Genomic DNA, 16,195 nt, shown 5'->3' with positions numbered 1-16,195 from the left:
CACATGCTTTGTGTAAACTAGTAAAAAACATTTTTGACGTTGCAATGTCCTGTCTTCAGGCTGAACCATGAGGCTATTCCCTAAGCTATTCCCTATTATTTTTTTAATACCAAGAAAATAATTGGTGCTTTTCACAGTGTCTGTAAGTCAGAGCATGTCTCTCCTTTGATTTCTGTAGATGAGAGAAAGGAGTTACAGATGACGTTGTGTACCCAGCCTTACTGCCATCTCCGCAGCTTTTCCAAAGTCGTAGTTATCCCAGATCAGTGTTTGTCTAAATGTGTTTGCAGCTATTTTAGTTCAACTCAGACAACTTTGTGGGCACTTCTGTGTTTGTCATTGTGAGGTTGTGGCTTCTGTCTCTGCACTGGACAAGTATTGGAGAGGTACCCAGAGGCCTCACGGTCCTCTTGCTCTGTTATGCAAGGTGCAGTGCAAAAAGCCCTCAATATTTTGCTTGGGAAAAGACACATAGTTTTGCTGGCAAATAATCATGAAACAGGTCGTGAAACTGCTCCACTGATACCCAGCTGGAAACCGGCATAACCTCCTGTATCTGTGCCAGCTGCTGGAGGATCCTAAGGGTGTTTTACTGTCATGTTACCAAACCTGGTAGCAGGGGGAAAAAAGTGTTCGGTTAAGGCCCAGCGCTCAGCCTTCCCTGGGGTGACAGGTCAGCGAACATTAATGCAGCAGTGTGGTCAAGGTCTGGTGGGCTCTTGGCCAAATGGCCGAGGTGGGGCTGCAGTAGACAGGTAGCCTGGGAGAACAGGTACGTGTGGATCTGTATCTTTCATTTTTAATGCTGTTGAAAGGAAAAGCTGCTACCGGCTCCCCTGCAACCTCCCAGGCAGCCAGTGACTGGATCTGCAGAGCTTGGGTCTCTGCTGTCCCAGCCATCTGCCTACTCTGTGTTGTCGTGCTGTTTCCAAAAAGCTCTGGTACATGGTCCCCAGGGGCTGGGGCTGCTGCCAGCCTCTCGGACGTTGCTGTGTGCCCTCACATCAGCTTGCCCGCAGACAGGAGGTTCCCAGGGGTGTGGGTTGGAGGCACACTGAGAAGAGACTCGTGGGCTGGTGGGTTGGAGGGCGAGGGATGCCAGCTGGGGAGCGAGGGCGAGGGCTTGGCTGTGGGAGTGGAGCTGCATTCGTGATGCAATGAACCCCTAGAGACAGATGGACACGTGACACCCAGCTTCTGCTACGGTGCAGCAACGTCACTACAGGCCACTGAAATGAGATCTTGGTCACAGGAAGACACAGCCCCAAACCCTTCACAGATCTGTACAAAAGCAACCTGCTTTTGGCAGTGATTGGAGAGAGATTTGACAGGGTTGCAGATTGCAAGAGCTGTACTGAGCCACCAGCTGTGGATAGGAGAGCAATGTTAAAGTGTGGATGAGGCCCTTGCTGCTGGCCTTCTAGTTAGGGTTCCCTGTAGCACAGGCAGCACATGTAACACTGAGGCTCCTTCTTCTCTCTCTGCAGGAACATGACATTGAGACAGCTTTTGGAGTGGTTCATGTCACCATGCGGGGCACGCCCAAGGGGAACAGACCTGTCATCCTCACATACCATGACATTGGCCTCAACCGTAAGCCCTTGCATTCCCAGGACCCTGAAAAAGTGGTTGTTCGTGGTATTTGCTTTTGAGTGTGGGGACCAGAAGGACTGGCCTGGAGCTGAGATGAGACAGGTCATTCCAGGGTAAAAAGATAAAGGTCTGCAGGAGAGAGAGCATGTGGCACGCCCCTGTCCATTCCAACAGCCCTTGAAAGGTAGGGCCAAGGTGGAAAGGTGGAAATAGGTCCACCCACCACATGATAGTGCTCTAGCTGACTTCTTGCACTGTGTGATAAAGCTGCCACAAGGCATCCGTTCCCTGGATGCTGAGCCGGTGAGCCAGTCCCTTCTACAAGGCTGTGTTTCTAGCGGGCTCAGTTACTCTTTCCACATGTCTTCCCACCCAACATGTAGTGTTATGTTCACACAGGTGCTCCTCAGTGTGTACTGTGAGTACCCAAGTGCTGCAAGGGCCTCTTTTCCTGGGCATGCATGCTGGGCTGTCGTTTGTCTGCCTGCCCTCCAGTCGTGGCAGTTACTTTGCTAGGACTCGCTGCTGCGTTGCAGTCAAGGGGGCACAGCAGCATGCATCACCCAGCATCCACTGCCTCGCAGACGCAGCAGGGGGATTGGGCTCAAGCAGGTGTGTGCCATGGTGTTTGGAGGGTGGATCGCAATAAAACTTCAGGAAACGTCTCATTCCTTTTTTTTGTTGTTGTAGACAAATCCTGTTTTAACTCATTCTTTAACTTCGAAGACATGCAAGAGATCACTCAGCATTTTGCTGTGTGCCATGTGGATGCACCAGGCCAGCAGGAAGGAGCCCCCCATTCCCATCTGGGTAAGAGCTCTGCAGAGACCCTTGTAGTTCCAGATGTGGTCTGGACTGCAGTCTAGACTGAGGTAGCACCCAGTTTAAGCCGACTGAGACTGCCAGGCTGAGTGTAGTGGGAGGCAGCTTTCAGGAGCAGAGGAAATGGGAATACGAGGACGCTTCCCAAGGGGCATTCAGGGGACTCTTGTATTACTGAGGCATGGGTAAAGCCCTCACTAATGGTGAGTGCTGGTACCAGCTTTCTGACTTGAGCATGAGCCCAGCACACTGCAGTCTAGCTGGCATTCCTTGCTCCATCTGTCCATCCTCCCACAGAAGTCTGACTGCCCAAAAAACCACAGCTCTGTGTTAGTCTTGCTCTGAGGGTGGGATCCGTGCAGTTGGCTGGAATATACAGTATCGTTGCAAAATGCCTGTCAGATGTTCCTTGATTGTCCTACCTTGGGTAGAACTGGAAGGTAACTTCTGTTGAGCTGTGTTTGGAGGTGCTTTGATTTCTGTCTCTCTTGGTTTTCAGGTACCAGTATCCCAGTATGGATGAACTGGCTGAAATGCTACCCGCTGTTCTGACGCACCTGAAGTAAGTCTCTGAAAGGAAACGGGGTGAGCCAGCTGGATACAGCCATTCCAGCACCTACCTCTCTCTCTCTTTGCAACGTCTGGTATGCTCACTGAGTTGTCCCAAGAGGCCTGAGCATCTCCTAACCTGTGTAGCCCTGTCTGTTTCTTATGCTGGGAACAGTCTGCCGCATGAGACAATTTATGGCTGCTGCATCATTGCTGGATCATTTTGAAAATGAACCATAAGCAAACAGCTGGATGCAGAGAGGGGAAAGGCTTTGCCTCTAGGGATGCTTTGGCTGTGAGCTTAAGTTAGCCTTGCTGATTGTGAAATGTCTATATTTCAGCCTGAAAAGCTTCATTGGGATTGGACTGGGAGCTGGCGCTTATGTCCTCAGCAGGTGTGCAGTAAGTATCTCTTCATTTCCTTGTGACTTGTATGAGCTGTGGTCTTCCACTGATCAAACAGACCATTTGTGGGGCACGGGCAAAGTAGCAGTCAGTAATTACAGTAGACCTGCAGGGAGCCATGTGAGAGCTACTTCGCATCCAGATGGTTAAATGGGAGCCGCCAAGGTTACTCTGAAGCTATGCCAGACGTGGAAAGATGGTAATGTGATGTCTTTGAGTCAGCAGAGCCCATCCTGGCTGCTAGGAATATCCAGCCTCGTGTCTTCACAAAGACTGGCTGCATTACTGTATGCTGTTTCCAGTGTTTGTGACATCAAACGATTGATTTGGTGATGTGCTGTGTACCAGCGCTGATGAGGAATGTGCTTTTTCACTGGAAGGAAGTAGATTTTGCACTCCACTCTTTGACAAGAGAGTGCTAGCTTAATCTTCGTACTTACTTCTACATTTCTCTCTAGTGGAGTGTTTATAAGCATGCGGAGTCAGCGGACATAGTTTAGCAGCCCAGGAATTTGCCTGAGTCTTTCAGAGATAGTATTAAGAAAAAATAATAGAGAAATCTGACATTCTCAGTAAAGTTTGCTTCAAGTTGTTGAGTGCAGAGCGTTGCCGATGATTTAGGCCATTATTGCTTCTTAAAGGCACTTCACCATGCAGCTGCCCCTCCTACAAACAGTTCTCTGCTTCCCATTTTGTCCAGTTAGGGTTGAGCCTGGGGCAGTGTGAGGCACTGGTGTTTGCTCTGTTCCTTGCCTTTTGTATCTTGCGTAGTTTTCAGTCTTGCTAAAAAGAAGATCATGCAAATAAGCCTTTGTCCTCAGCTCAGTGAAGTGCCAGAAAGCCCTTGCCGTGCTACCTGGATTGCAGACAGTTTCCTGCTGAGGACAGAGTTGTTTCCTTCTGCTTAACCAGTGCTAATCTATACAATGGAGCAGAAGAGCTGCTGTAAAATTTCAGCCTTGGAGTGAGCCTAGAGCTCAAAGTTCTCTGGTTGTGTTAGATTGCTGGGTTTGTGTTTGTAAGCAGTTCTCAAAGTATTTTGTACCCGTGCTCCCCACCCCCCCCCCAAGGTAAACTGTGGGGTGCTGGGGATGCCAGGCTGGAGCAGGGGAAAGGGTGTCTGCGGGCTCGGGGGGCAGTGGGGCCTCAGCACCAACTCCTGTGCCATTTGCCAAATCTTGCCATTTTGCCACATCTCCACTGGGAGACTGCCTCTTCCTTGAGGAGTGGAAGGAGGTGCTCTCCGGGCACAGGAGTTTGTCCAGGTCCTTCCTGGAGGTGCCAGATTAGAGCAGAGTCACTGCTCACAGCCCTGTAATACACAGGAGCCTGAGCAGGAGCTGCGGCTGCACCAGATGCGTGGGTCACCAGAAGACACTGCCGAGGCCTGCTCAGGCTGCAGGCGCTGCGTGAGCAGTCAGTCTCTCAGTGCCAACAGCTGAATCGAGTAAGGTCTGGCTGGGAGCCAGCTTTGGGCCAGGCTCTGAAAAGGCCACTGGCTGCCCGGCACAGAAGGAACTCCCCACTTAGTCTTCATTTTACTCTGTCTTCCTTTTGCAAGAAGCTTTCCAGCTGCTGCACCTGCTGTTGACCAACATGTGGGCTGAATCATCCTTCTGAGTGTGCCTGTGCTCTCTCCCCACAGCTCAGCCACCCCGACCTGGTGGAAGGACTCGTTCTTATTAATGTTGATCCATGTGCAAAGGGCTGGATTGACTGGGCAGCATCCAAGGTGAGAGTCTCCTTCCCCTGCACATCTCTTCTCCACAGTGCTTAATGAGCAGTGTGTAGAGTGAGAAGAAAAAGGACAGAGTACAGGAATTTGTCGGTAAAATTTATGGCAAAAACTGTACAATCTCATTTCTGTCCCTGCTGCATTCTCAGTCTGGGTGTAGTACGGCCTCCACCGTAGGAGCAGGGGTGGGTGTGATCATATGTGAATGAGAAATCCTGGTAAACTGCTTGGAGATAAGTGGCTGTTGAGCACTTGGCTTTCCTCTGATTTAGTGCTCATGCTTGCAGGCTTCATTTGGCTGAGGTTGAATGGATCTTTTAATTATTCTGTTATTCTGGCTACTTGCAGTTATTCAGGGTTCCAGGTTTCTGGAGAGCTGTGTGTTGTGTGTGCACAGGCTTCTTTGGAGCCTTGCACGCCCATCCCAAGCTTCAGGCTTTTGTTTCTTACATCGCTTAAATAGTTTCTTTACTCTGAGCAGCTGCATTGAAATTTGTAATGAAACTGCATTTTCCAGTTACTCTCCCTCCTCCTCATTCATGGTCACTCTTCAGTTTTCAGGCTGGACAACCAACATAGTGGATATTGTCCTGGCGCATCATTTTGGCCATGTAAGTACCCAGTAGGTGTTAATGTTGCCCGTGCAACTGTACATGGAGCTGTAACTTCTGTATGTACCTGCTCTGAAATAGCTCTGGTCCATCAAACAAGGGTTGCCACAGATAGTACTATCTTCTCTGTGTGTCAAGCTCGCATCAGGGCTTTGCACGCTGCGGGGAGCATGCGCATCCTCACGCTTGCCCTAACTGTCTCCAGACATGTTAAGGAAGTAGCGTCCCACACACTAGTGCTAGAATTCCTATCTTTGTAGTGCCCAGGCAACTGTCTGCACAAACAAGTGGCAGCTGGTTCTCTGTAGCCAGCATGGAAGCATTTGGGCTGTGGGTAGAGCACAGATCAACTGGGAGTTGACAGTGGGATAATGTATGTGTCCAGATGTTGAACTGCTGCATTCTGCTTTTCGTGTTCCCCTTCAGTTTCAGCAGAGCCAAACCAGCCCCTCCTGAAAACTTTGGATACAGCAATGCTTTCTTTTTGGGATTTGCTGGCTCCCAACCAGCAAGCTTACTGGGCAACTGAAAGGGTCTGTGCCTCATGCACACTATATATGATATGCAGCAGATCAGTCCCTGACCTGAAGCCCTCCTGCAACAACACGCATCGGCACTGGAAGGAGTCGCGTAGCTTCCTCCTGCTTAGAGCACATGCTGTTCTCTCCCTGCTTTCAGGCCCCTTCATTATATGCAGTGCTTCCTTGCATTCCCTTTTCTCTCTGTCTCTCTCTAGCTCTCATTGGAATGTAGTTTCCTTGTAGAACTGGGTGTTGGGATTAAATTTTCCTTTGGTCCCAATCTTGGGGCTTACCTATAAAGCTTTCCTTCTTTAACATTAAGCGGAAGCGGAAGACCTTCCTAAAAGAGAGCAATTTGTATCTGTATAAGCATTACTGAGGCTCAGGAGCTAACTTATCCCATCTCAATATACCTTTGTACTCCTGCAGCAGCACGTGCACTGCCATTTGTAAAAGTGTAGTCACATTACCAAAGTACGGCACGTAACAGTCATGTCACAGAAACACTTCATGTAGCCTAGGTACTAATGCATTCTGGAGTCGCTGCCCTCTGTGTTATTGTTCACAGGGGAATGATGTGTATGGAGGCAGTTTAATGCTTCAGTATTTTTATGAGTATCATTTCTTGTGAAAAAGATGATGTTCCCTGTCTTTCAATTCTTCTGCTTTTGTACAGGAGGAACTGCAGGCAAATCTAGATTTGATCCAAACATACAGGCTTCATATCGCGCAGGACATTAACCAGGATAACCTTCAGCTGTTCCTCACCTCATACAACAGGTACAGGATACCTTTTTGCCTGCTAGATTGCTCCCGTAGCTTCCCTGCTCAGTAGATTTGCCGCCATATGTATTATTCTATTGGATTTTATGTCATATGAGCCTTTGTCCTAAGCCTAGTCTTCAGCCATTATCCTGAGCCAAGCTCAGCCCTCATGCCTGGATGACCCTTTGACACCTCAGTAGATCATCTCTCTAGGCACACAGCAAGCTTGCCATGAGAGCATGGATCCTGTTTTCTGGCAGTGGCTGCTGGGGCTCCTGCGCATGGCATGACACAGGGAGTGATAACCTGTTGCCTGGGTGCTGGAGCCAGCAGTCCTGGTTGGATTTTGTATGCTGCCACGATAACCAGTTTCCTCTGCTGATTTGATGGAGAATTGTTCTGTTTTGTCTTTCAGCCGTAGAGACCTGGAAATTGAGAGACCAGTTCTTGGCATCAATGAAAATACTGCAAAAACACTCAAGTAAGTTGCTCTGAATCAGCCTGTCTCAGTTACTTACTGTGCAGTCCCTTCAGCAGAAAAGCTGTTGCTGCTTCTCAGCAAGAACCCCACAAGCCCGAGTGCTGGGAAGACGGTTCAAGACAGTCCCAGGCTGTGGTGCAGTGCTGTCAGCTAGAGTGGGGCAGAGTGGGGTCTGGAAGCCCTTTCATTAAGAACACACTGAGATTCTCCAGAAGGCAGGGTCAGAGGAATAAGTGTATCCACCCAGCAGTCACTGTACTTGCTGAGCTGTTAGTTTGGTTGTTTTGCATGAAAAATTAGGGAGGCAGGTTTTTGTTTGTTGCCACTGACTGCCTTCCCCCACCTTTCCGAAAAAAGTTACCTGCACAATTCTCCCCGAGATGGCAGTGGGTTCTGAATGCAGAGAATGCAGTGGTGTTTTCCCACCTTGGCGGTGACTCTTTCATCTGGGAGGGGATAGTCTGTGCAGGGTACAGCTGAGAAGGTACAGGCACTGGAGAACTAGTGATAATCAGCACAGGGGAAGTACAAGTAAATTTTCAGATTCCTAGCAAGAAAGCAAAAGGGGCAAATTATCTCCAATGTGTAGAGCACATGAAGCCTGCGAATAGCAGTGCTGAGGCAGGGTGCCTGGGCTGGGCTAGAGACTGCTGCCCAGGCTCTGCTCTTTGCTCCTTGGAAATTGTGTGGACTTCTGCTCCTCCCAGTCCCAGGAATGTTTTAGGCATCCACAGCCAAACCCTCTAGATATTGGCTAACCTAAAAGAGGTGGATTTCCCTGCTTGGTCTCCAGGCAAAGCCAATCGTGCTGCTCTCTGTCATGCAGGCAGCTGTAAGCCACAGAGCACTGTCTGTCCATTCAAGTGACTCACAGGGATCTGCAGACCCTTAAAATATTTCTTGTGGAAGGGTGGATCTCTGTGCCAGTAGACTTGCATATAGATCCTCTGTCTCCTTAGAGGTGGTACTCCACTGGCTCTGGGATCTGTGGCTCACAGCCTCTCTAGTCTAATTTTTGTCATCTAGTCAACACACAAAAGTGGGGCCTCTAGCCACCCCTTCTTTCCTTGATCTGTAAATGAATAGTGTAAATTCACAGCCACTTGGTCAGTGACCTCCTGTGTGTGTTTTCCACATTGAATGTTAATTGTTCTTCTAGAATTACAATACATATAAAAATGGATATGAAGGCACAGATTTGCCAACGGAGACTTCGATATTGTGACATTTTTCAGTATATTCCCCGACATCTTTTGTGTTTCGTTCTAAAATCCAAACCAAAATACAGCACTGAGCAGTAGCCAGCCTCAGAAGCATTCAACTCTGTTGGATGTGGTTATTCTTAAATTCCTAACAGGCGTTCATTTCAGAGAGCACGCTCCCTTTTGCAGCCTGGGATGGTGTTTCTCCCAGCCCTAGGCACATCTTTTAACACGTGTGCAACAGTAGTGGCAGTTGGTGTGTGTGGAGGGGACAGTATGGGTGCGTGTGCAAGTCCTGGTGGATGTTTTGGTGCAACGAAATGCCATGGTGTGGTGGCAGGTAAGGATTTTGCTGGGCGTTGTTAACCTTTCATGAGGCTGTTGGTTCACAGAGCTCAATCTTCTTAGAAATCCCATAGATGCGCTGTGAGTAACATCTCTGTTTTGGGTTTTGACCAGGTGCCCTGCCTTGCTAGTGGTTGGTGACAACTCACCTGCCGTGGAAGCAGTGGTACGTATACGTGATCTCTTTCCTCTCACGACATTAGCCCCACAGATCACTTAGCAAACCTGCCTCACCCAGCAGTGCTTTCAGCTTGCCCAGAACTAGTCACAGAAAGTCTTTGTCCCAAGCTCTTTTCTAGTCCCCAAGCTATTGAGACCTGTCAGCCACTAGTGGGAGAGCCGAGGCTCAGGAGACTTAATGGCCGTGCAGGGCAGCTCTAAGGTGAGGATGGCAGGATCTGAATAAAAGTCCTTGTGCCCAAGCATCTTGCTCGACAAGTGACGCAGAGGACCCCTTTCAGGAGTTTGCATCTTTCCCTGAGTTCTGCCAGGCTGCTGCCTGGAGTTCAGTTCAAGTCATGAATTACTGTTCTCTTGCTGTTTTACTGAGGCTGCCTGGGGTTTAAAAATAAGCAGTGTGACTCCAATTCCTGTGGTGGGGAGTCACATAGAGCTCTGCAAAAGCACTGCATCGTAGGTAAGGCAACACTTACAAGCATCTCCTTCCTGTTGTTCTCTGCAGACACGTATAACCCACTTCCCTCCCAGCAGTTATAGATGGGGCATGGCACAGTGCAGTGTGGTTGTGGTGGATGTTGCTCCTCCCCTTCAGCCAGTGATTGTGGGGAGACCACAAGGGGTTTGTGAACAAACACAGTTGTCTTAAGAAACCGTGGAAGAGTGTCAGAGTCTCCTAAAGCAGTAGCTTGGACCTAGGAGCTGTGCATGGAGAACTGCTGCAGGGTCATGGCCTGTTGCCTTTTCATCAGTTTGTTTGGTCTGGAAGTCTGAGACATTCTGCAAGTTTTGACTTTGCTTGGATACTATCCCTGAGGATTCTCATTGCTTCCCAGCCACAGCTGGGGGACAGGATAGGGTCTTCTGGGTCTTGACTTGTCTGTCTCGCTGCCCAGGTTCCCAGCTCATGATAATCCTGATAATCCTGATAATCATGATAAGCCCTGCTGGGGTTGCTTTTCTTGTAGGGCCCCCACCTATTCCCTTTTTGCAGCAGCCTTACAGAGAAGAGGTGGCCGTGGCCTCCTTGTCTGGCCAGGGTATTGAGTGATCTCCTTCCATGCTGCACTGCACAGAGGTCTCCTTCCCTCCCAGTCTTGCTGTCAGAGCCTAGAAGGTACTCCAGGGTTTCATGGTGCATCCCCAAAACCAGGGGGTGATTTCCCTTGAAGTCACGGCCGCATCTCAGGACAGTGACATTCTGTCACCATGAGGTCCCCTTGGATGGGAACACCTGCCTTTCCTCCCTGCATCTTTCATTCCTTGTTCTCTTCCTACATGCTCTCTGCTTTCTTGCTCAGTCCTTCTTGGCCCCGGAGAAGCTCCCATTGCTGAAGACAGCCACTGCCTCTGGTGCAGCTGCCCTGCATTTTATATCTGACTCTTCAAGTTTTCTGTGTGATATCATGTCCCTCTTTCCTCCTTTTATTTTAGGTTGAATGCAATTCACGTCTTGACCCAACCAAAACTACCCTTCTGAAGGTGAGTGCCGCTCCAGAATCATTCCAGCCTGCACAAAGACATTATTTTTGCTGAGGCCAGCTCCACTTAGAATTTTGCCTTCCATACATTTAGCTTTAAGAAGTTTGTGGACAGTCATTCAGGGCTGTGTTCTCTCCTGTGTGGAGCTAGACTTGGGAGAGAAGAATTCGTCACGGGGTCCCTGAATCCCTGCTTTATGGCCACTTCTCTGTTATCTTCAACCGGCAGGGAAGACCTGCTGAGAGTTAGCAGAGGTGCCCTGCCTCCACCCTGCTCTCTGCCAGCAGCAACATCACTTTTTCTGGCTTTATACCAGTGCTTCCCATCCTCACCTATGGCTCTGCAGTGTGCCAGACAGCTGCTGTATAGAAGTGCAAAGTGACAGGTTTGGGAAGAGTGGCAGGAGGAGCCGGGACGATGGAGGGTTACTCCTGGGCTTCTAGAGTATGGCCTGCGATCGCTTGGTAATGTGGCCTCCAAGGCGCTGGGTTCCTTCAGCAACAGGCTCCCGGAAGACTTAGCACCAGGCCTTGCTTCGGCTTTAGAGACAAGATGGTAGAAGTGTTCCTCATGTAGCAGTGCAGCCTGGTGCCATCCGCCCCGGTGGGGTGGGCAGCACTGGCGTGGTTCTGGGGTTGTCCTCCTGGGGCGGGAAGGAGGGTTCAACCTCCCTTTTGTTTCCTGTTGCAGATGGCCGACTGCGGGGGCCTGCCCCAGGTGGTTCAGGTGAGAAACGCCTCTCGGCTCTCCCACGGCATTTGGGTTGTACAGAGCCCCTTGCTCTGCTCGCACTAAAGCCGCGCTTTCTGTTTCCACAGCCTGGCAAGCTGACTGAAGCCTTCAAGTACTTTGTGCAGGGAATGGGCTACAGTAAGTGGCAAACACAATTTTGTGGTTTGGAGCGGGGTTGTTGTGAAGGGAACTCAGCCTTTCTGGTCCATCTGAGCCCATTGGCATCTGTGTCCCCACCCGTGAGTTAGTGTGGTTGCCAGGAGATCCATCCACGCTGGAAAATCAACTAGTGTGCTAACAAGCCTTAGCAAACCAATGTTGTTCCCTGACGTGTGTTTAATCCACACTGCAGCTGGAGCGGTGACCCCTTTTTGGTTGCTGGTGTTGGTAAAACCTTGTGAGTCCATCTTTGTGCCAGTCCAGAAAAGCGTGCTCCCAAGAACAGTAAATCTTCTGAAATCTTCTGCGCATACCTTCTCCGGAGGGGAAGGAGTTAGCAGTACAGCCTCACGGGTGTGATGGGTACATGAGAGCTCTTTCCTTTCTCCTCAGACATACCTATTTCTTTCAGACTCTCACCAGGGGTAAGCGCTATCTCAGAATGAAACCCTCTAATGGCAGAACAGAGAGCTGGGTGACTTCTGAGACACCCGGGGAGCCCAGAGGGAGTTCTGCTTTGATCCAGTGCATGCCTTGCCCCGTGGCTTCCTCCTTGTGCTTGGAGGCAGAAGACATTGTCTCCTGAGTGGGTCAGGCTGACAGCTGACCAGCTCCCCTGCCCTCGGTACTCCAGAGACTGGGGGACTTCAGGAGAAGGGCTCCTCAGTGCACTAAAGCAACTCTGTCTCCATTGCAAGCACCTAGGCACAGCTCTGTCTTGCTAGGGCTAGGAGTTCCCTTCTGTGGATGATAAACCCTCAGAAGCTGGAGTTATGGGAGGGGTTGGTTCATGTGGCTGGTTAACCACTAAGCATGGCCACCGTGGCAGCTGTGACACTCCCAATGGTCTCCACACGGCCAGAAGTTCTTTGCCAACTCATGGGCGTCAGGGCTCAGAAGAAGCTGTCCTTTTCCTTAGAGCTAAGTGTAGTTGACGTGAACGTAGTAGGACAATCGTGTTCTCCAAGGCTGGCCAGAAGGGCCTGGTCCTGCAGAGGAGGCTCCCTCAGCCTCACAGCCTGAGAGCATTTCAATGTTCATGTCTCCTGTGTTCCTGGTGGTAGTAAAGTCAGCAAGTGCTGTCATTGGAGCAAAGACTTCAGCAGCACTTTGGGGGTCAAATCTCTTGCAAATAGGATGCGCAGCACTGGGGAAGGACAGGGGGTAATTTTCTACTTCCAAAATTAGTAGCTAGTCCCAGAATGGTTTTCCCAGCTTTGGTGGGCAAGACTGTATTGGCACTGCTGAGCTTGGCCAGCAAGGCCTCCTCTCTTGGGGAGGACAAGAGAGGAGCAAATCAGCAGCTTGCCATTTCTAGAAATGGCCAAGCCAGTTCCTCAACAGCTATTCTTGTGCCTTCTGCACATTGGCTAAAACAGTTGGACCTGCTGTGCAGGTGGAAGGTAATGTCTTGCAGGAGGCTTGTAGCAGGCATCTGATGCTGTCAACTCAAGGAAAGACATGAATTTCTGTTCCCTATCTGGAGTTACAGAGTATACCCCAGTTTTCCCGCCATAGGAAGATGACATCTCTGTTGAGCAGTTGTGGTGTGTACAGTGGGGAGGTAGGGTCGCCAGGTACATTGCCATTTCCAGCTAAAGGCACTGAAGAGATCTGGCCCTGATGGATTTTTGAGTCAGCTTCACATCTCCCTGAGATGCTCATTAGCAGCTGTTTTCACAAATGTTGGGAGCTTTCAGCGCAGTGTGTGAGCTGGGAGTGGAAGGGCAAGTAGCTGGGGATCCCAGGAGCAGTGCAGCTGCTAGTCACACGCCGCAACTAATTGGCTCTTTCCTGTATTCATCCCTTTCCTTGTCTCATGTTGTTTCCAGTCCCTTATGTGCAGCTCAGCCACCTAAGCACTGAGTCAGGTACCTTCAACTGTGCAACCGCCTCGGCCCAAGTCTGTGTACTGAGTTGAATGATTCTTCGGGTGCATTGCTCTGTCTCGGCATGTCCTGCTGGCCTGCTGCGGGCTAGGCTGATCCATTGTACGACGTGTATGCTATGGTTTTTCACCTTTCATTTATATTTTGTTGATTGTTGCATGACTTCAGCTCTGTGGTTTTCTAGAGTGACGAGACTGACTTTCAAAAGGTCATCTGTACAACAGCTGCCTTGGTTTGCACAGACACTCACCATGACTGCACTTGCAAATGATCAGTTACTTCTGGCATTTGCTCACCTTGGACCTTTTGAAATTGGGCCTTAAACATCTTGCTTTAGACGTGCAAAGACTTAATTTTGGCAGTGAAGAGTGAGTTTTCTTCCTGAGGGTATAGCTCTTTTTGTGCTTACCCACTGACACATATCTGAGTGCCTGTGATACTTGCTCTAGGAACTTCCTCCTTTTCTAAGTCCCACGCTTGTTCTTTCTTGCAGTGCCAGCAGCTAGTATGACCAGGCTGATGCGCTCCCGTACTCACTCCTCCTCTAGCGTGGGCTCTGGCGAGAGCGCCCGCAGCCGGTCTCATACTAGCAACCATGGTGAAGGAAGTGCTGGAACCCCAGAAGGAATTGACCTCCAGGATGCACCTCAAACCATGGAAGTATCCTGTTAGGCAGGAGCCCCTCTTCTGGATTCAGACAACTCCGCTCGCCCCCACTGAACCCACTCAGAATCTAGCATTTCATCCAACATGGCATTAACTGTTCTCTCTAACTTGTGCATGCCCATCTGAGCTGCCACCTCCTTGGTAGTCTGTACTTGGCATTACTTTGGTCCTTTCTGTATGCCCTTGGCATCAGAGCCTCTTTAAAACTCATTAACATTCCGCGGTCTTAGTAAGTCACGTTACTGTACATGCTGATACCATCTCCTGTCTGTGCTGTGTATCAATCCAGATGACAGCCGTTGTCTCCCCTGTTCATTTAAATATAATTTCTGTGGCTTTGTGAGGTTTAGAATTGCTTTCTAGTTGTGCTTCTGCTAAAGGACCCTTGTGGTGCAGTTGGTATGGCATCTGTGGGACGTGGGAAAGCAAGACCATGATGATGTGAAACTCCAGGTGCTGGAGCAGGCGATGCTCTTTGGCAGAGCTGTGCCTGGAGTGCAGAACCCACCAGAAGGTCTTTGTGTTCCCAGGACTCTTGGCATGCCAGGCAGCCATGGGGAAAACAAATGGTCAGAAATACTGTCTTGGTCTCATCTCTGTATGTGTGTTAAGAAGGAGCAGAGCGATTTCTTACCCGAGCCTCCTGAAAGGGCAAAGCAATTAACAAGTAAACTTACACTAACCGAGGTGCACTATTAACCGAGTACAAGGGATTAAACTACAGCAGCCCTGGCTTCCAGACCGCCCCTGCTGACCCTCCGCCTCTCCTGTAAAAGGGCCAGATGCAGTTAACACCTAGTCGCTGTTCTACCCTGGCACAGGTGAATCTTTAACATCAAGTAGGCTGTGAAACGGGCAGCAGGGCCCCTTGCCAGGTGGAGATCCAGGAATCTCCTGCACTGCCAGCTCTGCTTCCCCCTGCTGCCAGCCCCAGGCAGGGTGTCTGCGCAGGGTATTAACTGAGGCTCAGGAAATACCCGTGAATGTAAATGGCGGCCGGCAGACGCACGGTCGTGTGAGTCGGGTCAGAAGTGTGAGCAGTGAATGCCTCTGTGCAGGCACTATTTACTGTCTTCGTGGAATTCTCAATGCTGCTGCCTTTTTACATCTGGCTGGGTCACAGAGGGTGGGAGGCAAATGCCTGCTGCGTGCCAGGGTCTGGCTGTTAATGGGAGAAAAGGGATGAGTGGTCAGGGTACTACAGGTCTCAATAGATGAGCAAAACATCCTTTCTTAACTGTTGAGCAGTCCTGACTCGCTGGGAGCCAGCTCCTCCGAGGGTCACGCTCATGTTCTGCTCCATTTCAGGTAGGGAATGGGACTGGGAGGCTCTGCCTGAGGGGGACTTTGTACCAGTTATTAAATAAAGCTATAACTGAGTTTCATTGTTACCCTGTGTGCTCGTGTTGTTTCTCTTGGCACAACCCCACACCCCGGCCGGTTTTGCCAGTTCTGGTGTCTCCTGAGGTGAGGCAAACTCTCTCCCATGGAAGCGGTAGCACTGGCCACGTCTTGCCAGAGGCGTCCTTGCGGCCGTGCGGGAGCAGCGCGGTCGGGTGGCCCCGCGTCCCCTGGAAGAGGCTGTCTAAAGGTGCTGGAGCGCTGGCTTCTGCGAAAATGCAAAAAGAAACTTCCACCTTTGACAGAGTGGAGACTAAACGATGATTTTGCTGCAAAAACGGCATGCCGCCAAGAATTGCCTCCAAACGAAGGCGAGCGCTAGGAGCTGCCTTCCCTGGTGAACAGTGCTCTGCACCGGCGTGTTTTAGGGCTCTAACACAAAGTTAACCTGTGAACCCTGTGACAAGGCAGTTGTCGTGGCACGACAAGGCAGAGGGCTGTTTGGTAGGCAGCGTGAGTTCTGCTCCCACGTCTGCCCCCTGCGCCACGGCCAGGCGCAGGTGGAGCAACGCGCAGCAGCCGGTCGTTTAACACAACCGTTTCTTCATCTTCTGCTTTGCAGATCCAGCTTTTGCTCTCAAGTTTCAGATGTCTGTCGTCTTGACTTTCACAGAAAGCTAGCTGGGACTGAAGAGGCGTTGAACTGTTGGTCACAGATCA

The 16,195-nt window shown here is 50.2% G+C and overlaps 1 protein-coding gene across 1 annotated transcript in view; it reads left to right on the top strand.

Moving 5' to 3' along the window:
- NDRG3 (NDRG family member 3) overlaps positions 1–15,525 on the top strand; it is a 64,157-nt gene extending 48,632 nt beyond the window's left edge. The window contains 14 exon segments of the mRNA XM_050907238.1: positions 1,488–1,593; positions 2,284–2,385; positions 2,388–2,403; positions 2,915–2,977; positions 3,306–3,366; positions 5,015–5,101; positions 5,659–5,715; positions 6,913–7,016; positions 7,417–7,482; positions 9,144–9,195; positions 10,641–10,688; positions 11,379–11,414; positions 11,507–11,558; positions 13,962–15,525. Coding sequence (XP_050763195.1) covers positions 1,488–1,593; positions 2,284–2,385; positions 2,388–2,403; positions 2,915–2,977; positions 3,306–3,366; positions 5,015–5,101; positions 5,659–5,715; positions 6,913–7,016; positions 7,417–7,482; positions 9,144–9,195; positions 10,641–10,688; positions 11,379–11,414; positions 11,507–11,558; positions 13,962–14,140 — 1,029 coding nt within the window. The 3' untranslated portion in view covers positions 14,141–15,525.
- The last annotated feature ends 670 nt before the right edge of the window (positions 15,526–16,195 follow it).

The sequence above is a fragment of the Gymnogyps californianus genome, chromosome 17 (assembly GCF_018139145.2).
Source record: "Gymnogyps californianus isolate 813 chromosome 17, ASM1813914v2, whole genome shotgun sequence".
Classification (NCBI taxonomy): Eukaryota; Metazoa; Chordata; class Aves; order Accipitriformes; family Cathartidae; genus Gymnogyps; species Gymnogyps californianus.
Note: the sequence above shows the minus strand (reverse complement) of the source record. Positions and strands in the feature narration are given on the sequence as shown.